At 43.5% G+C, this 24,111-nt stretch overlaps 3 protein-coding genes across 6 annotated transcripts in view; 2 read left to right on the forward strand and 1 right to left on the reverse strand.

Annotated features, from left to right (window-relative positions):
* KCNAB1 (potassium voltage-gated channel subfamily A regulatory beta subunit 1) overlaps positions 1-807 on the forward strand; it is a gene marked incomplete at both ends in the record, with an annotated part of 63,558 nt that extends 62,751 nt beyond the window's left edge. For all 3 annotated transcript variants that reach the window (XM_080349935.1, XM_080349936.1, XM_080349937.1), the window contains 2 exons: positions 38-126; positions 718-807. In XM_080349935.1, coding sequence (XP_080206061.1) covers positions 38-126; positions 718-807 — 179 coding nt within the window. The remainder of the gene's footprint in view (positions 1-37; positions 127-717) is intronic.
* Positions 808-4,196: 3,389 nt separating this feature from the next.
* SSR3 (signal sequence receptor subunit 3) lies at positions 4,197-7,199 on the reverse strand. Its single transcript, XM_080349425.1, has 5 exons — positions 7,003-7,199; positions 6,234-6,360; positions 5,765-5,863; positions 5,312-5,443; positions 4,197-4,649 (listed from the first exon to the last, which is right to left on the reverse strand). The coding sequence occupies exons 1-5, from the start codon at positions 7,139-7,141 to the stop codon at positions 4,583-4,585; spliced, it is 564 nt and encodes a 187-aa protein (XP_080205551.1). The 5' UTR covers positions 7,142-7,199; the 3' UTR covers positions 4,197-4,582.
* Positions 7,200-7,203: 4 nt separating this feature from the next.
* TIPARP (TCDD inducible poly(ADP-ribose) polymerase) overlaps positions 7,204-24,111 on the forward strand; it is a 36,570-nt gene continuing 19,662 nt past the window's right edge. Inside the window, exons 1-6 of one of the 2 annotated variants that reach the window (XM_080349423.1) lie at positions 7,204-7,364; positions 10,569-10,784; positions 15,197-15,315; positions 16,839-16,943; positions 17,648-17,729; positions 18,695-18,758. The gene's annotated coding sequence lies outside the window, so the exon portion shown is untranslated. Of the gene's footprint in view, positions 7,365-10,568; positions 10,785-11,145; positions 11,170-15,196; positions 15,316-16,838; positions 16,944-17,647; positions 17,730-18,694; positions 18,759-24,111 lie in introns of those variants that run through there. The other variant, XM_080349424.1, reaches the window with a different exon arrangement.

Below are 24,111 nucleotides of genomic sequence, written 5' to 3' on the forward strand. Positions count from 1 at the left end.
ACCCACGTTCCTGACCCTCTTGTGACTTTGTTCCCAGCCTGGTGCCTGAGGAACGAGGGGGTGAGCTCCGTCCTTCTGGGATCTTCCAACCCCGAGCAGCTGATCGAGAACCTGGGAGCCATTCAGGCAAGTGCAGGAGGTGGTGGTGGCACCTCAGCAGGGGTGGGGACAGCTCCTGGTGACACCAGTCCGCCTTGACACTGGCACCTCCCCTCTCTTCATAGACTCCTAAAACTTGGTATTTACTTTCAGACATGTTCTAGTTATGCACATTACTTAGGGAAACCTACGGTGTGTCACCACTGTTCGTGGTGGTTGTAGCGGTACCCAGCAACAAGAGGGTGGTGGCAGTGGGTGGAAAAGCCAAGGACACGATGCCAGGACATGCTGGGATATATTCACGTGTCACTTGCACCCACCTTAATTATTCTTTGTTGCTTTTCACAAGAGCTTCCTCTGTTCTTGCCACCAGCTCGCATTCCCCTGCAGCTGAGCAATATTGCATGCATAACGTTCAGGAGCACCTCTGTGGTTCTCTCGCTGGGTAAAGATGCCGCAGTAGCGTTTCCTCTAAGGGAGAAAGATATTAAGTGAATGCTTAAATATCTGTCACATCAAAACCCAGCGGAAACGTTATCTGATAAAAATCTAGATTGAAATTTGGAAAAGCCTTTAAGGGAAGCTTGCTTAACCACCAAGTTTTCTTCTACCCCCCAGGTCCTTCCAAAGATGACATCCCACGTTGTAAACGAGATAGATAATATCCTGGGAAACAAGCCCTACAGCAAGAAGGACTACAGGTCATAACGCGCTGCATGAGCTCCCCGGACCGACGGCCGAGCGCGCTGGGTCCCGGCCATGGATCGCCCCGCGGCTCGCTGCTCCGTGCCCGTCAGCGGCCCCGGGACGTGCGCTGTCGCTACCACTCTGCAGTGAAATGGAAAAGCACAGTTGATCTCTCTCTCTCTCTTCTAAGCAAGAATAATCTTGTATTTTCTTACCTTCGACTGGAGTCATTAATTTTTACTTTACTCTTAGCACCTCATGCTTGTGCTGTGAAAAACACTTGTAAAGCAAAAAAAAGAGAAAAATTTATAACCTTCAGGTACTTGGTAATTAAAGAAGGATGTACAGATCTATTTTTTCAATGAAGAAAAGCCAGATACAACTTAAGGTTTTAATAAAACCACATTTGGGAAATCTCAGCTACGAAGTTTCTTCAGGTTAGCAGATAGAAGGGGCAAGCTCAAATCTTCCGTTTTCTTTTTTTATGCTGAAAATAGGCTTTAGATTTTGTTTGTAGGTCAATAAAGGATTGAAGACAGAGAATTAGTTAGAAATTAGATAGCTCAGCTCCTCGCTGTACAATTATTTCAGCTGTGTAGTGCTCCTATCTCTGAGTACAAGCCAGACGAGCACCATTAGAAAACCCAAACGCATGTCAGGTTGGTTAAAACAACAGCTGTCTGCAAAATACTAATTCTACGTAAACCTTAAACCAAGGAAGCCATGATAAAACACCGGGTTTTGCACCTATAGAAACCTGCCTCTACTTCTGCGTGCTTGTACACATGGCTATTGCAAATTTCAATATTAATAAGCTTTTAAGGATATAGACACTTATATATAATACATAGTTGCTGACAAATACCAGAAAAATATCAGGTACGTACCTTGGTGGAAGGTCGAATTTGTGTTAACTTGTTCTGGAATCAGGCATAAGTAAACCTGTAGTATTTTTAAGACATATTTTAAACAGGTAGGGGTTTTTTTTGGTGAGGATTTCATCCCTGTATGGGAGTTGGTAGTCAGCATCCATATATTCATTTGCCCATCTCAAGAACCATGTCATTTTTACCATGAGTTTGCATTGTAAAGCACACCCATGATTTCGGTAACGATTTCTAACTCGTGTGGCATCGCGTGCGTTGGGCACGGCCGTGTACAGTACTTGTGGGACCCCTGTATCCCCGGCACTCCGGGCTACCTGCAGCTGCCACGGCAGCAGATACCCATAGCGAGTTGTCTTCTGTATTTAACCCAACCAGCTCTGGTCTGTGTAAATGAATGTATATCCAGAAACGCAGTCTGACCTTGACTTCTGCTTGGACACAATAAAAGCATTTTGTGCATCTAATTTAATACTTAAGAGACTCGTTACTAATAGCGAGACTGGTTTTGAAACGGCAAGAGTTTGTGTTGAAGGTGGATTATGTATTTTTTCACAGGGAAAGACTAATGGGCGGCTGTGCCTGAGTTGGGTGAGTGACAATGACCTTGGAGCGGGTATGGCCGGGGGGTGAAGGGCCAGGATTTGTACTTGGCGGGAGTTGGAATCCTTGGGCAGACATCAGTCGCATAGAACACTTTGGTCTGTAGTGAACACAATGTGAACGTTCTCCTGCGAGCTGACTGAAATCCCGCTGCGCTTCTCTGGGCCACGACACCCAGCGTTGCACTATTAGCTGTGAAAATTAACCATTAAAGTATTTTAAAATCCGCTTCACAGGCAGCACAAAGGCTTTGGCCATTATACAGTTAAAAGCTTTATTATTTTAACAGTTCAGTTATTTTCCCAGGGGCAGACCAGCTCCTTTTCTCACCTCTGGAGGTACAATTTAATGTTCTCTCTTCCCAGATACATGGGAATCCAGCAATATATTACAAATATATTAATTCCCCAACCTTTTATTTTTCTAATTGAAAGCGTGATGGCATTACCCCTTAAAGCAAAAGCTTAAAAGTCAGCTTGCCTAGTACTGAGGGCAAGGGGATGCCAAGCAGCAGCTTAACCTTAGGCTGAGCTTCAGTGTTATACTGGAGAACCCAGGTGCAGCTTGTAGTGAGGATTGTAAAGGAAAAAACCAACCTCAAAAGCAAGCAAAAATAAAATGAAATTTAGAAAAAAACAACCACCTCCCACTCAGTGCTTTTCTGCAGAAAAGACATGGAGAAAACAGAGAAAACAACCCACCCACTCGCTTTTGTTTCAGGCTGTCAATGCTGCAGATTCTATCACCAGAGAAATTCTGCTGTTTCCCAGCAACTGTCGATGCTAAAATCCCACGGTAAGATGAAAAACTGGTAATAAAAATACTCAGCAAACCGCCAGTAATGAAGAAGAAAGCGCCGCTTCAAATCGCTTTTCTCTGGACGGCAGATTTCTTGGAAAAGACACCTGCTGGTTTCCAAAAGCCGCTGATCCCAACCGGCGCTGGCGGGTAAAATGAGGATTAACCTCAAATTCACAGGTCTGAATTTACTAGTGAGCAGCAGAACGATGACGCTCAAGTCCTGTTGCCTGCAGAGCCGCCAGCTCGGCCTCCTGTTTGATTCTGACCGTTTGCAGAAGTTCCATAGAAATTTGTTTTACCTGTGCTAAATACTTACACTCAAATACCTACTAATTATATCCTCTGTAATAAATGACAGGGAAAGGAAAGTAAAATGATGCAAGGCAGGAAAGTCTCCTTTCAGTAGCGACTAAGCAGGCAGAAGGAATAAGGAAAAATGAATATATTTTCAGGGAAAACAAGTTAATGGGAAGAGTGTTAAATGACCGACCAGAAATTTCAATGGCAGCTGCAAAGGGCACCAAACCCCCCGGAATTTTCATGCTGTCTCCTGCCCTTCAGAATCTTCATTTTACTATATTTTATATAAATATGAATCTTATTGAAGTAAAGATTAGCAAAGTACTTGTTAAATTGAATCTGATTATAAGCTTTCACTTTCTCCCGTTTAGTCTTCCAGGTCTGTAAGGGTAATACCTGTAACTTCTGCACCGGAATTCCATTAACGGCAGCAGAGTTCAGCATTAAACACACTGGTTTTATTGATAGCACCAAAAAAAGGGAGGAGGATTGTCTGATAAACCCATCATAAAAAGCCAGTTAAAGCATTTTTGTTAAGCTATGCCAGGAAAACTGGCAGGTTTATTATTTAATCTGACTTCAAGGTGAATGGGGAAAAATCCAACCCTCACCCCAGTATATTCAAACCATTTCAAAAGTGGTTTTTTTCTAGGAGTTTCAGGTTCTGTCTTAACTCCCAAGTTATGAAAAATGAGTCTTTTCACTAAAAACAACACAGACGCTGACTTGCAGAAGACCCCTCCCTTTTTGAAGTAGAAACAGTTGACGAACTTCCACACAAAAATACCCATTAAAAAAAAATGGAAAGACAAGGAATTAAATGACAAAAGAGGCTCCTTTTTATTAAAACTTGTCAAGTTACAATGATAAACGGTGGTCTGTCACTTTTTATGGGGGAATTCTGCTGCAGGCTTTGGGCAGTGCTGTCTGAGCAGCGCTGCAGCCGTCCCTGCAGAGGGATTGTCTGACTGTGGTACCGCTGACCCACTCCCTTTCCTTCCATTGCTAAGTAAAAAAATTGATTAAGTTATTGAATAATACCATGTAAAGACACCCAAAGTAAATATAATTCAATTATTTTGGATTCAAACCCTCCCCCCACCCTCAATCAACCACTCTATAAAAAACCCATATTTCTATTCCACCCTTAAACTGTTGTATGGCAGTTGAGCCCCCTCACAGAAATAACCTGCTGTGGGGTATTTTGTCTACTTGGATCCTGTGGAGAGCAGAGCGATCAGTCCGGACGAGGCGCTTATAGAAAGAATGTAGTTTCTGCAGGGAAAAGGTTAAGGATACATATTTGTAAAAATTCCCTTTCTTTTGTACAGAACATTTAGCAGAAGTTTTATGAAAAACAAGGGATTGAAATGGTCTTTATCTGCAGGAGTCTTTCACATTGCATCTCAACCCAAAATCCAGGTTACACTCAGGTGTTAGCAGGATGCTGAAAGGTACTTAACTTCAAAACTAAGACTAAGACACCCATAAAGTTTAGCCTGTTTTTTAAAAACTAGTTAAAAATACCGTTAAATACCACAGATCTTTAATTAACATATGTAGCCTTGATTGGCAGTAGTTATCTACTTAAGGAACCTAAAATTTTACCTGTGGATCTATTGACATTAAACAATCCTGTAACATAAGAGCACCTGGCAACTAACACCCGTGTTTCTGTAAGAACACGAGCTGCCACCTCATTCCACATGTACAGCTGAGGTGGTAAAGCCATAAGAATTTCTGCATATTGCCCAATATCCTTACTTTCACATGATGGGGAGATTTTCTTTGTATTCTCTACTACTCTGCAGTGTTTCTAAGCTGAGGTGCTCCAGTGAACTGCACGTATCAACAGGCATCTCACAACCCACACGCAAACGCTGCTGCTAATGACAAGCAGGGTTCTCTGGTGGTCCCAAGCATGCAAGGAAGGATACACGGTGGGGTTAAAGTTCTTCAGCACAAAAAACGAAGCGATGATGACCAAGACCAGAAAGAGAGTGTTGTTGTAGAAGATGGAAAAAGTTGTTGCTTCATAATCTGCAACTTCATTTTTCTTCCACAGGATTCTAGGAACAAGCAGAGACGTTATTTCAGGCACATTTAAATCGACGCATATGCTGGGCTATCCAATCAGTTGTTTTGCTTTGCAGCTCAAGGACTGAGACGCTGCCTTATAGGGCCTTATTGATCAAGGTTTCAATGTTTGTGAACTTTCACTGATCACTCGCTTCCAAAAGCTTTTACAGGTGAGCAAAGAGCTGACAGTACAGCTTCCACTTACCAGAACACTGACAAAAACAACAGCCAAGCAACAGACCCAAATATCCTACCTAGAGCCGCAAAGGTAGCAGGCAGTACTGCAAAAACCGAGAGAAAAAGGGAATTACCTTTCATCCTTCTCCTTGCGAGACATCTTCCTATTGTCTGCCTCAGACAGCTTGCGAGTAACTTCTTTGGAAACAGCGTCTTCTCTTTTCTGGGCCACTCTGTAAGAAACACCATTGAAGTTGAGAAATGATCAGAAAAAATCCTCGGATTATAGGAAGCCAAGTTTACTTCACTGAACAGATCTGCCAAGTTGAAAGGGCAACAAGTAATAATCTAATTACTAAAAGTATTGGTCAAATATAATTTGTCGCAATACCCGCTGAGAACAAAGGTAGTTTTGCAATTTTATCGCCCTCTGAGCTGACAAGGCTACTCTAGTCTGCAATTACAAGAGAGATGCTTCTGTGTAAAACAGGTTTTGGAGTAACATTTCAGACATTTTTATTCATTAAAAAAAAAATGTTGTAAATGCTGGTTTTGTTAAATTACTTAATAATAAATTCTACGTCAAACAGCCACCCAACTTACTTGTGTTTCAGAACAAACTTGACGTTCTTATAGGCAAAAGCCACCAGATAGGTGCTGATGAGGGTCATTACGCTGTACAGGACTGCGGACTGAACAAGATCCATGTGCCATATCCGCCAATAAAGCCCTTAAAATAAAGAAAAAAGGACATTTTGAGCGGTTTCCCTCTCCAAATGGCCCCACAGGAGTCCTACACAGACCACTAGCTCTGGAATTCAGGGGGACTGGACTGGACGATCTTTCGAGGTCCCTTCCAATCTGTGATTCCGTGAATCACTGCCAGACCAGTTCCTGCAAAATCACTTGGGGGGAGTCTCCAAACTGCATTGAAAAGTATTTTTGAATGGAGAGATCGGCTTTGCTTTTGGCTGAAAGGGGCTTCGTGAGCCACGTCGTAGGAGCCGGTGTTGACACGTCATCTTTACAGAACGCTCTTCTGAGCGGGATCGGCCTCAAAGCTGGATCTAAGGCAGACAGAGCCTAAATAATCCCGGCTCAAAGCCGGCCAGGCCCGGGGCAAGGCCGCCCGGGGATCCGCTGAGGGCCCGCAGCCAGGGCCGGGCTGGGGGGGCCCCTGCTCCCCCCTGGGGCTTGATGTTGTCCCCAGGGCCTGACGTCCCCTCTCAGGGTCTGTCACCTCCCCTCAGGGCCTGATGTCCCCCCTGAGGACCTGTCACCTCTCCCCCAGGGCCCGCTGTCCCCCTCAGGCCCCGCCGTCCCCTCAGGCCCCGTCACCTCCCCCGCCCCGCCAGGCCCCCCAGCCGCTCACAGATGGGGATGGCGGAGACGATGAAGGCGTTGCCGAAGAAGAGCGCGGAGGACTTGGCGGAGAGGTTGCGGCTGAAGTCCTGCAGCAGCAGATCCTCCTCCGACTGCTGCCGCCCGCCGGGGCCGCCCTTGGGAGCCATGGCGGGAACCGCGACACGGCACCGCCAGCGCCACGACCGGCACTTCCGGTGGCGGCACTTCCGGGGCACCGCCTCCCTCAGCGCTCCCCGCCGCTATGGGGGTTCGTCCCCCGCCTCGGTCGCAGGTTCGGTTTTGCCGGTTCTTCGCCTGCCCCGATGCGGAGCCCGCCCGCTCCCCGCCCTGGGGGAGCCCGCCGGCTGCGGGAGCCGGTGCTTGAGGCAAGTGAGTACCCGGGGGAGCCGGTTTGACGGGGGAAGGAGCGAAGCACCGCGAGGAGTCGGCCCGTTTCCCCTCAGATTGTTCTTCTCTGGAAAAAAATCCGAACTCCACCTCCCACAGAATCCGCGTAATTGCTGCCGTGTCTTTATTTTATGCTTTTTAGAAAACGTTCAAGTCTAATTACGCTTTTTTGAAGCATTTCTGTGTTGTTTTCACTTTCAGAAATGTTCCTTAAACACCCCCAACCCCCCCAGGTTTGTGAAGCCAAAGTGGGGTCACAGAATGTCGGGGGTTGGAGGGCCCTGGAAAGCTCACCCAGTGCAATCCCCCCATGGAGCAGGAACACCCAGATGAGGTTACACAGGAAGGTGTCCAGGCGGGTTGGAATGTCTGCACAGAAGGAGACTCCACAACCCCCTGGGCAGCCTGTTCCAGTGTCTTTTACCCTGTCATGCAGTTTTTTTTAACGGTCCATCTGCAGTTTGGGGCGATAGCACAGGAATTCGGGGCATTAATCATAGTGTCGTGCTTGAAAGTGCGGAGAGGTCTCCGATGTCACCCCCTCCAGGGACATTGCCCCTTGTCCTGGGGTGACCATAGGGCTGCGTGACTCTTAGGACAACACTTTTAAAATTAATATTTGTAACGTTTTTTGAGGAAATTTTTACTTAAAAAAGCGTGTATCTCTTTAAAATGTAATCAGAGTCGTTCTTCCCACTTATTTACCCCTAGTTACTAAAATTCTTTGCTTGCGAGAAAAGAGAATGAGACACATGCAATGAGGAAACGCTAGCTGGAAATGAAGTTATATGCTTAAAAATGGTAATTCATTATGATAGAGATCTATAAAACATTTAAATGCAGCAGGACTCTGCCTTTTGACCTTGTCATAAATTTCTGAGACCAAAGCGAGGGTGGATTTTCACGATTCAAGGTGCACTGAACACAAGGTGCCAGCAAGGTCATGTGGGGAGGGTTATATTATCTACAGGTTTGCTAACGAGTCCTTCCTTGCCTTGGCAATATGGCTGCAGCGGGATTCTTGGCTGCTTTAACCAGCACATCAGCCTGTGGGATGAAGCGCAGGAGCTCTGGGCACTGTCAGAATCACAGAATGTTCTGAGCTGGAAGGGACCCACCAGGATCATCGAGTCCAGCTCCTGTCCCTGCACAGGACACCCCCACAGTTCACACCGTGTGTCTGAGGACACTGTCCAGTCTCTTCTTGAACACTGTCAGGCTCCTCATTGCACCCGCACTCAGCAGCGAAGCTGCGGTCACCCCCCAGTGATGAGATTTGTGATCAGCCGGTGGTGTCTGTCTCCCTGGTGCTGCATTTACTGCTATCTACGGCTTTTCTCAGCTTAGATATTACCTTTGGTATTGTCCTTTGTAGATGTTTCTAATGCTGCTGGGCAGCTGGTGATGGCTCCCACACCTTATCAGATTATATTATTTGAGCTATATTTCCTCCCTCTCTCTAAATATTTCTGTGGCTGCCTTATATTGTGAAAAAAAAAAACCAAAACGACAAAATGACAACAACAACAAAACACGAATAAACAAAACCCCGAACAAAAACAAAACCACACACACAAAAAACCAAACAAGAAAAAACAAAAAACAAACAACAAAACAAATGCACAAAAAGCCACAAACCAAAATAAAATTGAAAATTGTTTAAAAATAATAAGGAAACTGACTCTTTTAATGAAGTAATTTTGTCTGTGGAAATTCTTGAGATCACCAGAGATGTTGTAGTGGACTGTTATTTCAGGATCTTTAAGCACTTCAAGCTGCACGCCTGTATTTCTCTGGATTTGCAAAATTGCCTGACTTTTGCTGATTCATTTCTTTTTTTATGAGTATCTGTTACATGAAACCTCTTCCTTCTAATATCTCTGTCCCATGTGCCCTGCGTCTCTGGGTTATATTAACCTGTTCTCAAATGACTTCAGTGGTTTCTGGCTGGTGGCAAATGCTGTTTGCATTCTGGAGTGTGTCCACAGGAGCAGAGATCAGTTTTGTTTCATGTGTATAAAACATTAAAACTAAATGTGTGATAGATAACGTCGCTACTTGATCAATGTTACCAGTCATAAGAATTTCCTTTTTAAAGAACATGGTTGGAGTTGTATAAAGTAGTTGGAAATCATGGGAAAGATTAAGTTTAACATTAAGATTCAGATGTAATGATTGATTTTGTTCTTGCACAGATTTTTTTCTTCTGCTCATCTGGATAATTTTGTGGTGGAATGTAATCAAGTCTTACTTCTTGTTCTTTGTTTGGGTTTACATGGGAAGGACTCTTTTCATTTTGGAACAAAATCTGCCTGGTGGCCACCTGTCTCTGCATTTAGATGAAGTATGACATTGTTTTGTGCGGTGAGATGACAAAAGGTTTCCTTGAAAAAACAAACGAGCACTTTGCTTTTTAAAAAATCCTGGCATTGGCAAACTGTAGCTTGAAGCAGAACATTGCTTACAACAAAACTGTCACCAGAGCTTCATCTGCACTTTAAGTATGTCAACGTTGCTTCCCCAAAAAGCGAATTGGGCCACCGGTTTCTGTCAAAACAATTCAAGTTTCTGTTCAAGTGCTTAAATCTGCATTGTGCTGACTGAATCCTGTCAGAATCCTCATTCAGGAGCTGTTGAGAACATGAGGCTTTAAAATCAGAGGAACAATGGGCCCGTGACCCAAAAGCAGAAGTTCTTCTGGTAATAGAAATATTCATGCTGTTGTCTCTGTAACTTACAAAGCATGTTTCTTAACCCATTTCCTTCTACAACACAGAAGCAGTGATAAATATTCTGGAAATACAAAGATTATCTTCACTGCTTTCTCTTTTTTTCCAAATATCTAAGCTGGACCAAGCTTAAAATTTTACATAAGGGCGGTGATGTTTCCCAGCAGGATTTGTTTGGTCGATTTTATTGTTGCCACTTGTCTGTGTGAAGTACCACATTTGTGTTGGATTGGAAGATAGACAGGATCTGCAAGGCAGGTGATTAACAGTAAATACGCCTGATATTTAGCAAAGTTTTATTTGTCATCTTCTGTGCTAATCTGAATCTTAATGTTCCAAGATCAAATAATGTTTTTCATTAATGTGACTATCTTAGAAGAAAACCAAACCCTAATGAGTCCCTAAGTTATTACGAGGGGTTTTTCAGTTGGTTAATTTGTGCCGTCTCTTCCTTTAGGTGTTGAAATCCTAAAAGAATCCTTAATGTGCCGAAGGGGAAATTCCTGTAAGACAGCAGAGGCCGGGAGCAACCTCGGGTGGGTCCAGAAGAGAACCACAGAGCTCTTGTCACCGTAACAGCACCAGAAAACGCTGCCCTGGGACTGAAGAGCAATGAGTGTTTGTAACTCCAGTAGCAAAGAGCAAAACAGCAACAGGGAGTTGTTCTGAGCAGGTAATGGTTCCTTTTCTCCTGTCTGCCTCCAGCAGGTCTGTGCAGGAATATTTAGGATGTAAGTGATATCTGGACTCTGTGTGGGGTGGGAGGAGTTGGGCAATTATGGGGTGGATTCCAGAGATTATGTGGCTGTATTTATGTAGCCAACAGCCTTGAACATCTTGGTTATTATTGGTCATTTGAACATCTGCTTTTCTCTCTCTCCCTCTTTTTATTTATACGTTCCATCAAATTAATATGTTACAGAGTCTTGCATAGCAGCTCTTTCCAACTACATTTGCTATGTTTCTTCATGTTGAGTACAGTGGCTTTTCCATCAGACTCTGGTGACACTTGCCCAGTGATGCCAACCCAAACCCTCGGGAACACACAGATTATTGCTGTGGGTAAAACTTCTCAACCCTATTGAAAATTCCGCATCGCTTTGGCCTGTGGTTCTTTCTTGGCACAGCTCTGCTGAAGAGATAACAAACTCTTACATCTTGCTGGTTTATACAGTCCACCTAATCTAGCTCAAAGGCTCTCAATCACTTTGTTTTAGCTTGCAAAATCTGTGGAAAAAACTCCCCTGAGGTTAATACATTGTGTGTGAACAAACTAAATAGGACCATTTTTGCTGTCATCTAGGGTTAACACTAGGACATCCCTGTATTTCTCACACTAAGTGAATTTCTCTTTCATTAGTTACTGTGGTAGCTGACATCTTACTTAACAGAAGAATTCTTAAAAACCCTCAGGCAGAAATGTGTCTTTTTCAGGGTAGCCATCGCTACCCTGTTCCAGCAGTAACAGTTGTATCAAGAAGAAACATCGACTGGCAAGAATCCTCTCTGAGTCCCACAGAAAATAATATTTGTGATTAAAACACATGTCACCCCAGCGGTGATTATATCTGATCGCTGTGTTGTTGTACAATTTCTGTCCATAAAAGTGATACAGAACACTGTGTGCTGTGTGGAATTACAGTGCACACCCCAAATACTTCTATAAAAAAACAAATGTTCTCAGCATGGACTTTGATACACCCTCTCTGTTCTTTGCTTTTATAACATTAGTTCGTCAGAGTAAATCTTCAGAGGTGCATTTAAGAGATACCTGATATTTTAAAGTAGTTTATTTCAGATGGTTATAGAAAATAAGAGAGCAGCGAGTCTGGCTGTGTTTCAGAAAAGAAGAGCCTTGTTTCTTTGATGTCCCCAGCCGCTTGTGCATGTTTTTTCAATAGTGCCACTGGTGTATATTCTGTTATCCTTGGGGGTGTGTGTGTTTTCCTCTTTTGTGGTTAGTCTAAAAGGGTATTGTGGCTTCAGCCTTGTGTCAGTGATTGCCCTGGGCGGGATATTTCACTGTGAAGTTGAAGTATCCATGCAGTCTCTTCTGTCTTGTTTGGTTCATTATTTGCGTGCTAGTGCTATATGGATTTTACTTTAAATTCTATCACAGCCAGAGGAATTATCCCACTTTGTATTTTCCATATGCTACTACATTGTGAACCTACATCCAAAGCTACAGCATAAACTTGGTTGACCTTCAGCCATTAATTTTGCTGCTGACTTACCAACCATTCTGGTTTTGTTTGCTTCTCTCAAAGAGGTTTTGTTAAGCACAGAAACAATATCTATTATTTGCTTTCGGTAACTATTCCACTGCCAGGCCCTCTGGGGGTGATCACTTCCTTTTGCCCTTATTTAATTGTTCAGTTTTAGCTGAGCCCATTTCACTTCACCTGTGAAGGCCTCTCTCTGTTTTTTGAACTGGAGTAATTCACTGAAACTGAGAACATTTGCTAGTAGTGTCAGTACAGCCTAGAGTTGGTGACTGAGACTTGACTTGCAGCTGTCTGTTGCAGTTCTTGAGGGAAATTATGTATTTCCTCATTCTGGCTAGAAGAAATCTGAACAGATTTCTTTCTGTGTTTCCTCTTACACCCTTCCCATCCTCCCCAAAACTTATTAGTTGAGAAATAAATTCCATCATTTTGAAAACTGCTCAGTTTTCATATTCACATCTAAATTCAAACTAACTTTCTCAATGGCATTTGTTCCAGAGTCAGTGGACTAAACTATATCCAAGAATTAAATCACAGCAGAGCAAAGTTTCACTACAGTTAAGATGGAAAAACACCTCTTTGTTCAAAATTGAGCTTTTCTGTTACTCTGAAATCCCCCTGTTTACTTGGAGGTATTGAAATTTGTCATGCAGTGAGGGATTAGTGTTCTGAGTTTTGGATCAGCTGATTTTGGATTGTTGAAATAAAAGAAAAAAACCTCTTTGAATAAACATGCATGACGCTCATCGGCTGAGCAGCTTCTGCTGTCTTTGTGCGAACAAGGCGGATGAGAAGCTTTCCAGTTCTTCTGTGCGCTGTGCTTTTTTTGAAACGTTCTGTGATGTTGGAGGTTTAAAATTGGAGGCATAATCTGACTATTATTTATCAGTTCTCATTCACATTCTGACATTACATTGTGACAACGCTGCATTGAAAGATTGGATTGCTATGCTCACCTTTCATTTCTAAAAGCTGGAAATTGCTGGATTTCTGTGTCACTGTATCTGAAGGGAGCTCAGGGTAGCATATGTGACCCATTTTTGGTGTCTGGAAATGGTTTCTTCTGCTCTGGTTTCCTCCTTTAGCATTTTTAAAGTTGTGGTTGGTAGGTTCTTTTGCATGTAGACCAAATGAATGAAATCATGTCTGTAAATAGTATCTCAGGGGACTGGTTTGTGCAGCATTTATCCCAGATAGAGCATGGAACTGACCACACTTTTAGAAAGCAATATCAAATGCAATATTTGCAAAATAACTAAACTCTACAATTAAGAATGAACGTAATATGCAGCAGTTGGGGCATCTGTTTCTCAACAGGTGTGGTTCCTGTGTGGCTTTGAGATCTACAGGCACATCCCACAGATAATCCAAATAAAAGCCTCTGAAAGCAAGAAATGCAAAATTATGGTATTTTATTTCATCCTTTTGCATATCTCTTTATTCTGATCAAGTACAAAATCCCCTGGTTTGGATCCAGTGGAGGTTTGTGCAGACTGACGCTGCCATGTGTGCTCTGCAGCCTGGTAGGATCTGAGGGAGGGGGTCAGCCAGATGGGGTTTCTGGGTCTGAAATGTGTCATCCTGGCACCCACCCACCCACCCTCTGCTGCTTCAGCCGTTCGCATTGCAGGAGGATCTCATGGCGGTTGGTGTCACTTCCCACCTGTGAGTTATCTCGGGGTTTCCCATTCCTGCAGCCTTGAGTTGGGCGAAAGTCTTGTGGATCTTGGCCTTAGGAAAATTTCAGCCTGTAGCTTGTAGACAGAAGAGTTGGCCAGCCAAGTGCTGATGGCTTCTAAAATGCAAATCTCTAAAGTAAGGATGAACTAGAAACTCAAATATCATGTGAAGAATGTTTGGATAAGTGAAGGAAAGGGGTTATTTCTGACTGCTTCATCTTCTGAACGGTTACTTGTAATCATATGTACCACAACCTGGCTTTGCACGTGACAAATGTTTGAACTCATCGTGGTAATACCCATTTAGCTGTAATGGTCGGTACAGAATGAAGTACACAGGAGTCCTCTCCAGCCAGTGGTAGAACTTCAGGTAATGGTTGAGCTCAGGTATAGTTCATGAAAAGGCTGAAGATAAGAAATCTGATAAATACTGATACGGAGGATTCTGTGAGGGTCAGGCAGGGTGCAGCAGTGCAAGCACTGAGAAGGGCATCGCTTCCCAGCTGAGACAGAGCGTTCTTGCAGGATCTGTCTCGATGTAAAGCCCATGTTATGGGAAAATAGTTCAGAAGTCCTGTGGCACAGCTGCGCGGAGCTGCTCTTGGCAGCAGGGTGTTATAGCTGCGTGCCTGCGGTCATGTTGAGCGTGGTGCAGATTTGAGCTGGCTCTGTGCTGAATTGATTCAGGTTCATTGACTTTGTGCCATATTGGTATGGATTGGAGATGAATCCATCCATAGAAAACAGAATTAGCGTTGTGTTTTCTAGCTAGCTAGTCATGGCTAGACTCAACCTACAGCTATATGTTAAAGGGAATTCTTCCAAGTTAGGTTTTTTCCTTTATTTAAAAAACCTTCGAAAAGATAAAAGGAAAAAAATCTTCTTGAACAGAATGAATACAGCAAGGCAGCATCATCTGCCCTTCTGTAATGCTGACTTCAGCAACACACAGAATTCTAGAATTCTAGAAATAAAGCATCTCTAGTGTACTCCCACAAAATAACTCTTCCATAAAGAAATAGTCTTTCAAATGTATATTCTCACACTAAAATGTAAAGCATCTCCTCTCATAGTGACTTGAGGCTATTTCACACAAAGAACATCTGCTGAACGTAGCGATCATTTTGCCGTTTTCTGCAGGATATTATCTAACGCTCTGGTTTTATTTATGTGTTCTGCAGACTGTATCCATCCAGCTGCTCACAATATCGACAGCGGGGAGGCTTTGGGAGTCAACACAGACACACTGTGCCCTGCAGTATCGATGGAAGACCTGCGGGATTTCCGAGGCAATGTTCTGGTTGGTTGCTTATATATGTATTAGGCTAAACGAAGGACTCATCTCACTTTCTTCCAGATGGTTTTGTATCATTAGTGAGGGTTAGAACTTTCCAGTGTTGCTACAGCTGATCTGGAACTTTGTGTGTCCCTTGGATGCGTGTGATGTTTGTGAATAATTTCCATTATTATTGCCATTTCCATGAGGCACAATTAAATTTGAGGATTTGAACATGAACAGTATTTCCCAAGCTTCAAATTTTTGTTCTTCATCTCCTGCATGTTAGAAGAAATGTTTTGTCAGATTTAGTGTTAACTTCTTCTAGTCATTAATGTTTAATTTAAGATGTGAATCAGTTGCTGTTTTCCTCTTGCTGTTTGAGTCATATAGAGCTTGGAAGAAAGAGCTATCAAATTCATAATACCTCTGCATTTTATATTGTAAGGATTGACCTTTTCAAGGGATATCTACAGAGATCTTCATTCACACCTTCAGTTTTTCGAAGGTGTTGCAGGTCTTTGTAGAATCAGTGTTTTACTGGGTAACTGAAGCTGTGATTAAGGTTTGCTGTAGTGAGCAGCTCTTGGCTGTTTTTTTCAGATGTCAAATACCACGGTACTGTTACCTTCCAGGGGTCTCTTTATAATTTGTTGGAATTTTTGGTTGAAGAATAGACATAATTTGCACATAGGTAGTAAACTACCTATGTATTAGATAGCACTAGCTGTTAATTTTAGAGCTGTTTAAATTTTATTTGGCCAACGCTGCCTTATAAAGGAACATTCCCGTTCTGTTTAGTTTAAATACGAGTCAGCCTAAAGGACCAAAGCCGCAGCACTGCCATCCACGTGTTACTATTTACCTTCTCATGGGATCCATGTGTTCTAGAGTCATCAGCGCTTTAGAGTTAACCTTCAAAAAAATCTGTAAAACGACATGGTGTTATATTCATGAGTTTGAATTGCTCATATTAGTTACAGACGCATGGCAGGTGTTGCCTTGGCCTTCGCTAAATCCACATGGCTTGTACTGATTTAAGAGACTTCCACGAGAGGGTGCACCAGTTCAACAAAATGCCATGTAAACCGAACGAGCCTGTCTCCATTGTGGGCATATTTTCTATCATTTTATGTATTAACTCATGTATCTAAATCAACTTCAGAATTGGATGGAGGCTTTAATCACTTTAATATTCCTGAGGCTTTAATCAGTTTAATGTCCCTGCGGTCTCTCCAGTCTGTGACAGGTACATGAATAGACAGATACACAATATTTTGCAGGTAAGCAAGTCAGGACGCTGAATTTTGAAGAAGAGGCATTGTTTGCAGAAGCCTGTTACCCTGATGAAGGGCTGTCCGCAGACTCCACTCACAACATCCTAGTTAGACATTTGGGGTTTTTTAGTTTATCAAAATGTGTTCCCTGTTCCTAATCTACACCTGATGACCTGCAAATTCTTGCTACTGCATTTTAAGAGTAAGGCTTAGGGATATATATATATATATATATATAAATATATATATATATATTTTTTTTTTTTTAAGTTTTGAAGTGTCGTCAGTTTTCCTCTCAAACTGGAATAACAATGGTACAGCTGCAGAAGAAAACTCCACCCAGAAAGATGACTTCTTGAGAGACTGCTGACTTGAGTATGACCGATATGACTTTTATTTCTTGTTTCATAAGATACGTCAGAAACTCTTAGTAAAGCTTCAGCTTAAGTTATATAGTGTTACTGTACTGCTATGCTAAAAGCATTTAACGTGTTCTGCTGCACATGTAGGGCCAAAGTTCTAGGTCCATTCCTATAAGGCTGCAGTCTTGGGACAGTGAGAGATCTCTGCAGAAATGATTAATAGATTTTCCAGGAAAGGGGCCTGTTTTGAATCACGTCCAAATCCGTGAATCGTAACTCACTTGCAGAGATAAGATTATCTGATAGTCAGCAAAATAGCTAGAAGTGTGGTGATACTCATATGTGTAATATATGGTTATTTTTTTTCTAAGAAATGCTGTTTTCACCAAACATTAGGTCTATTAAATAAGAAAACAGAATAGTGTGCTTTTAAAACTTTGAATTACTAGTACAAGATATTAAAAGAAGGTGAATTTGAGACCAAGGAAATGACAATTTTTTGTTACCGCTAGCTGGAAATTTAAAAGTTGGGTCTGGAGTCAAAAAGTTTCATTTACTAATATTGATGAATTCGAACTACTCTAGTTTTTATACTTTCCTTTCGAATATGGGGTTTTACTAAAAAATCACCACCACACAGTGAATATGTCATTTAACTAGCAAGAAGATTTTCATTTCAAAGACTAGAAACCAGCCACCTTCTTCCATTTACACCAGTTCTAGGTCATCATGTGTAAGCAGATGAGTGAGGTGCAGCCCACGAGGTGTCACCCCAGCAAAGGCTACAGGAACACAGGTGGTGAGTGAACCTTTGCTGCCCTTCCTTCTCTTCCTTTTCATCAGTGAAAACTGGCTTGCGTTATCTCACCATCACACAAACACACTTACCTCCTCACCTCTAAAGAAAAGCCAATTAAAATTAGCAGTGTTGGTATTAAGATGGAGGATATAAATATGCACAGAAAATAAAAACTATAAATATTCAATTATGCATCTTGTAAGGGAGAAGAAAGAAGTCTATATAGACTAGGTTAACATATGTCATGAAAAATGGACTATTGCAAGAATCTAATAGCTATGGAAGAGTTAGCATGTCTTGCTAACAGGGTGAACGGATCAGAGGTGCTCTTTTCCCATCTGTTCACTTTTAAAAGATCGCTGCAGCATTGACATTTCTCTTCCCGTGGTGCTTACCTGCCTTGCTGGCACACGTCCATGTCAGAACAAGGGCAGGGCTTGAAACGCTATTTGAAGGTCATTAGCATTTGTCATCAAGCTTTGGTATGGAAAAGAACTGTGTATTTGCTTCATTTTAGAGGGTTACGGTAAAAATTAGCTACATGGATTGATTCCTGAGTTTCATGTTTCTTTCCATAATAAATATATATATATCTTGTTCAGTACTGGAAAACATTGATTGATTGTTTTTTCCACTGCTAAATCAAAGTCAGAAGTTTAGTATTTTTACTAAAATAAAGATGGTATGACTTTGTTTCCTACTGCAAATAATGATTCAGTTGCTTAAGAGTAACAACTTTCGTTCCTTTTTTATTACTTTCAGCATTCCTATCTGCTGCTAAGTAGCAAAGAAAGAGGCATATATACATTTGTATTTTCTCTTTCACTTTGAAGTACTAAATGGCTGATGGACCTTGTCAGGTGCTGTTGTGTGAGTCAAGGGACCTATGTCCTCCGCCAGTTGCCACTGATTTGTTGCTTAACCTTGGCTATGTCTCATTTTGTACTTTTGCTTAATTGTTACAGCAAACAAGATGAAGAAAATGTAATTCCATAATAATATTAAGAAAAAAAGCCTGAAACTGCGGATGTAAGTATGTTATATAGTAATTGTAGGTATTGATTTCTTTACTTTTACATAGCAGAAAATCCAGTGCTGTAAAGCAATTTAAAAAAATGTCAAATGTTGTGTTCTGGTTAAATTGGAGAAATGACAGAGAAGTTCTTGAAGGAAACTCTGGTACCAGTGAAGTCAACTTCAATCTCCTTTTGGCCTAGTGTGTAAAGTCAGGTAGATAAGTGCTTATACTCTGTATGTCTAAAATACATGTGGGACAGTGGCACTGAGATTCTGCACTAGAGGAGTTTTTTTGACACCTTGAAATCAGCGAAGAGCACTGAAGAACAGGATTGTACCTCATCTCAAAATAAATTACCTTCTAGCCCGTTAAGTTCCTGTAAGCATGAGTTTCAGTCATGCAACTTGTGTGTTGAGTAGCAAGATCTCGGAATGATCGCAGTGGTTTTGTGATGATTGTTCTATCAATGAAATGAATTGTTGTACTATCAATGAAAAGTAGTCTTGCCGTGCTGATGGGTTTGCACGATGACCTTGAATCACTGTATCTGGAAAGGCTGCCGGAGGTATTAAGGTGTGTGCCAGATAATGCCACATAACATCCTGCTGTTCTTTTCAGTAGTTTCGATGCTCACCTGCTCTATAATTGAGAAAACGAAAATGTAAACGTGTTAGCAGTTTTGGACGGTTGACAGAGCTAGATAATGCAGTTTAGAAAGATATCCTGAAGGCAGGGAAGTATTTTTAACTTCATTAACTTATTTTCCTGGTTACAAATAATCAGCGGAAAAAGGTTTTAAGGCATGTTGGTCTATATACTGCATTGGTTTTGCTCCCCAAAATGTCAACTCATAACGTTCCCATAAGTGCATCTGCAGGGGTTTATAACCTTTAACAAGGGGGCTTCCGCACACCCACTGCTCACCAAGAGTTTCTGATGGCAAAAGATCTCTTAACACAGCTCAGTTTTACCTTTACCTCATAAGAACCAGAGCTTTTCCCCGCATGTTACTGCACTGGGCACATCTGTAACAGCATCACCATCACCTTCTGCTTTAACTTTCCTTCAGGAACTTTCACTTTCCCTTGAAAAGTACATTGACAGTAGTTTCTCGTTATTTAATATGTACCTGAAAGAGAGTGCTGCATTAGAGCAGCCTAACGAAGGTCGTGAAGAGGCAGTTTGCAAGGCAAAGGCATCCTGGGAACATGAGAACTACAACTGTCAAAAAGATCAGACTTTGATTTCTGGGGCCCTCTATGAGTTGGGTTATATCAGGACCTTCTGACCATGACCTGATTTCCAAACGGTGGCATATGCCACTCTTAAACTCACTGTGGAGACAGAGAATGTGGAGTCTAACTGCTCACTTTTCTGCTGGATTATCTGGCAGAAATACATGGAGCTAAAGTAAGAGCTTGTGGCAGCGACTGCTTCTCTCCCTTCTCACTGAAAATGTAGAGAGCAGGAGGCTGCGAGACAGGTGCCACACACCTTGGGGTGCCACCTGGTCCCCAGCATCCTTCCAGCCCCCTCCAACATCTGCTGGCTTCACTTCATGACCGACATCAGGCCAGTTAACCTTCCTGTCGAGGGGTGTGTTTGAAGGAGTTAATAGTGTTCATTGTGCAGGTGTTGCAAAGGTCTTGTTTCTGTTACTGGAAAAAATTGTGTTGGGGCCTGGGAACCTTTTTTTTAGCTTGAACATTTAAATCAAAGACATTTCCCTCTCATCAGTAAATAAGTGAAGTGTGCATACTGATTATTCCATTATTTGCAAGTCAGAATTGTAAATTATTGCATTCATTCCGATGCAGTTTACCGTCTCAGAGCAATAATTAAAGCTTTCTTTCTCTTGCTTAAGATGTAAATGTGTATTTAAAAATGAGATCATACGTTGATGGTGGTCATAGTTTCTTGATATATTTGTGTGGGGTAGCCTCCTCGTGGGTGTAGGATCTGCTGGTGTGCTGTGATGTATTTCCTTTAATTATACATTTCTTTTGAGAAAGATGGTTATTCTGGGCCTCCGTCTTCCCTCAGATCCATCCCCACACTCCCACTGCAGCGGGAGCTCTGCGTACCGTGCTGTGCAGCTCAGCCGTATGTGCTGCTTATTTATATCTCCTGCATGAAATAAGCTGTTACAAACAGATAATTTCTCTTCTGGCAATAGAAGATAAATGTGAGCGTGTACAGATCTGTCTCTAAATGAGGAGGTGACGCATCACCAGTCACCGTGCTTGGTAAGGCTCTGGTTTTGCACGTCCAGACAGAGGGCAAGGCTCTGCCTGTCTGATGTTTCAGACACTCAGGAGTTCAATTAATTTAGAGATGATAATTTGTTTTCCGCTGCTGTAGGTATGGATGTTTGCTTTCCTCAGCCCCTATTGTGTCATTCTATAAGAAGTCAGCTCCAACTGCACGAAGCGCAATTTTTGTAATTTGTTTGTGGAAATGGCATATTCTCCCCGCATTATAAACACAGCTGTGCAGCATTTTCAAAGTGCGCTGTGAAGCTTATGACATCTGAAAATGACAGTTTCTTTCCAGATGCCTGTAATTTCTGCATACATAATTTCGTAAAATCACTGAGCGTAAGGAATGAAAGAGTGGCTTTATTTAAAAAGAACACACCACTGCACATAATAGGTGTTCCATCAACATAAATCCCAGCTTCTCAAGTTATTCACCTCTTCAGAAGTTATTTTATCTGGTCAGGTTAGTGATGCAGATGCTCTTATTTCTGGTGGTGTGGAGTCCGTGTGAATGAGCGGACGTGTCCTACGGAAAGTTCCTCCAGCACCACGCACGTGTGATTCACCGGGGAAGCATCCCGGCTGCTGCCCCAGCTGCGGAACAAACCCACCGCGCTGTCACACACGCACAGCGTGCTGCCAAAACGTGGCACAGTTCACTGTGCCCGTAACGAATCCCACCTATAAATAAATAGCAGCTTCCTGTAATTCTGTATATTTGCTGTACTTCATGCTTTCTTTTTCCTGGCGTGTCACAGGCGGTAACTAAAGCAGCACAGGCCCCGTGCAAGAAGGGAGCTGAGCTCACGCCCGGTAGGTACCGAAAATGAGTCACGGTGACTCTGTTCCAGGATGGGCTTCTGGTTTGCTTCTTACTCATTAATTAGTGTTCTTTGAGTAACTCGGGCTGAGAAGTTGAGCCACGTTTGGAAGCTGGGCGTGCTATCGTTGGCCGGAGCCAGGACTGATATTGCAACCGGTGCGTGACTCCAGGGCAGCGAGGGCTGACAAGCGCCGCGTTCTCGGCAGCGGGTCCGTTGCGTGCAGCCGCACACGCGCTCGCCGTGCCCCATTTCTGGTTATTTTTGCCTCAGGAAATCCTCCTTGGTGAGCTCTAGGGAGGTGAAACCAAACGCACAGGGATTTCTTCACCCTTTGCTGTTGAGGGTGAGCGAGTCCCCGCGCTTTGCGCGTTCTCCGCTGTCCCCGGTGCGGGTGGAACGCGGGGACGTGCGGCACGCCGCGCTGTCCCCACCGGCAGCGGGCACGCTCCGGCCTGCCCGCCTTTGTCTGGCCGCCCGGGCCCCTCGGGCCGGGGGGGTGAAGGGGCGGAGCGGCCGGGCCGGGTTCCGGGCCCGGGGGCGGGCGCAGCAGCAGCCGCTCCGCAGCTCCTCCCCGGGCCGCGCAGCCGCCGGCCCAGCGCTCCGGGGAAGCGATATTTAAAACAGCGACGAGGAGGAGGAGGAGAAGATGTGAGGAGCTGCGGGGCGGCGAGAGCGGCTGCCGCTCCGGGCACCGTGTCCCCCCGCCGTGTCCCCCTGGGAACCCCGGAGTCAACTCCAGCACCACGGGCGGTTCGGCATTTTTAAGGTGGAAATACCGGCGTGCGAGCGCTGGGCTGCAGCGGGCAGCTTATTTATTACCCCCTTCCCCGCCGCCACCAAACTGATCGTGTTTTGGAGGTGTCCTGAAATTGGGTCAAAAGCTGGAATTTCACTCCAAGGAGCACAAGCCGGTAGGTTTCAGCGCGGAGAACCTGGGCAAAGTTGCAGGCGGTGTGTCCGGCAGGGTCTGCTCGCTCTTGCTGTTAGATTTTGTGTTTAGTTGTTGGTTTTATGTGTTATTATTATTTTAGGACCACTAGACTTGCTTTCTTCAGCATAGGAAAAGGAGGTGTGGTTGGTGTGTACTCAGTCTCCCACCCGCAGATCTTCCTCTGTTTAAACAGATTGTGCAAAGATAGCATTGCTCTTGCTGGTTGTTCATGTTCTTTCTGAATAATAGCGACTGTTTTGGGATGGTAAAATGCTGAAATAGAAATGTCAACAAATTATGATTTTCCTCATCCCCACTGCTTTCTATGTTTAGAGTTGTCGGGCGATTCGACTCCATACAATAACAGTTCTTTAGAAAGAGGAGCAAAACTTAAACAATAATCAAGGCAGCAATAGCAAAATCAAAATAGCATTAGAGATATGGCTGAAAAATGACCAGAAGTCACTTATTTAGCTCCTTGGCACAGGGGGACCCCTTGAACCCCTTGAGATCCTCTTGAATATAAACCTGGGCAATGTGAAGTGAAGCGTCTGGTTCCTTTAGGAGTTGAGGGTTCTTAAACCTTTGAAGTTACTTGAATGTATGAAGTACTCTTGATGGTTTAGAAGGAGAATGACCTGACAAGTCTGTGGAAGAATAAGATACCAAAATTTTGGAGTTTAACTGGCAAACAAATATACTGGTTGCTTTAAATTTAGTCAAAAAGTGGGAAACTGGAGAGGTACAACTTTTTTCTATTTCCTGGCAATCCTGACGTGCTGTTTCCCAGGGTAATGCAAAAGCTTTATGAGCGAATGTTCCAAAATAAGGAGGAGTAGGTGAGAAACTTGCCAGAGAAAAACATCGGTAGTAAGAAATTACTGCTGAATGTGATGTTTTCTGGGATTTGGTTTTGCAGTGAGAAGTTACCTTGCTAGGAATGCATTTGTCCAGGAAATAATCGTTAAAGTGCTCCACTCTGAGCTTTGAGGCTACGTGCGAGGAGGTGGAAGACGGTTTAATTAAACGTAATCAAACATTACAAGATTGCTGATTAAAAGGCGTAGAGCTTGCTTCCCGGTCCCATATGAGACATATTATTTATTTTCACCTGTTCCTGAGTAACCACCCCTTTGTTTCCTTGGCTGCCCGGCTGGGATTGTTGTTGGCGAGGCTGGCAGGAGGCAGCTGAGCTCGCTGTGCGCCGGGGAGCGCGCTGTGAGTCACGGCGTGGGCACGGGAGACGGGCCCTGCGCCCGGGGGAGTGTCGGGCACGGAGCGGACCGGCCCGACGGGCTGGCAGCGCCGCGCTCCCCGCCGCTGGAGCGCCCAGGGTTAAATCCTGGGCCCC

Source organism: Nesoenas mayeri (genome assembly GCF_963082525.1).
Source record: "Nesoenas mayeri genome assembly, chromosome: 9".
NCBI classification, from domain to species: domain Eukaryota; kingdom Metazoa; phylum Chordata; class Aves; order Columbiformes; family Columbidae; genus Nesoenas; species Nesoenas mayeri.

Coding starts and splice junctions, on each gene's coding strand:
- SSR3 (XM_080349425.1), bottom strand. CDS start 7,141: ATGGCTCCCAAGGGCGGCCCCGGCGGGCGGCAGCAGTCGGAGGAGGAT. Junction 5,444..5,764: donor CGCAAGGAGAAGGATGAAAG/GTAATTCCCTTT, acceptor GCTTGTTCCTAG/AATCCTGTGGAAGAAAAATG. Junction 4,650..5,311: donor AAGAACTTTAACCCCACCGT/GTATCCTTCCTT, acceptor TTTTCCCTGCAG/AAACTACATTCTTTCTATAA.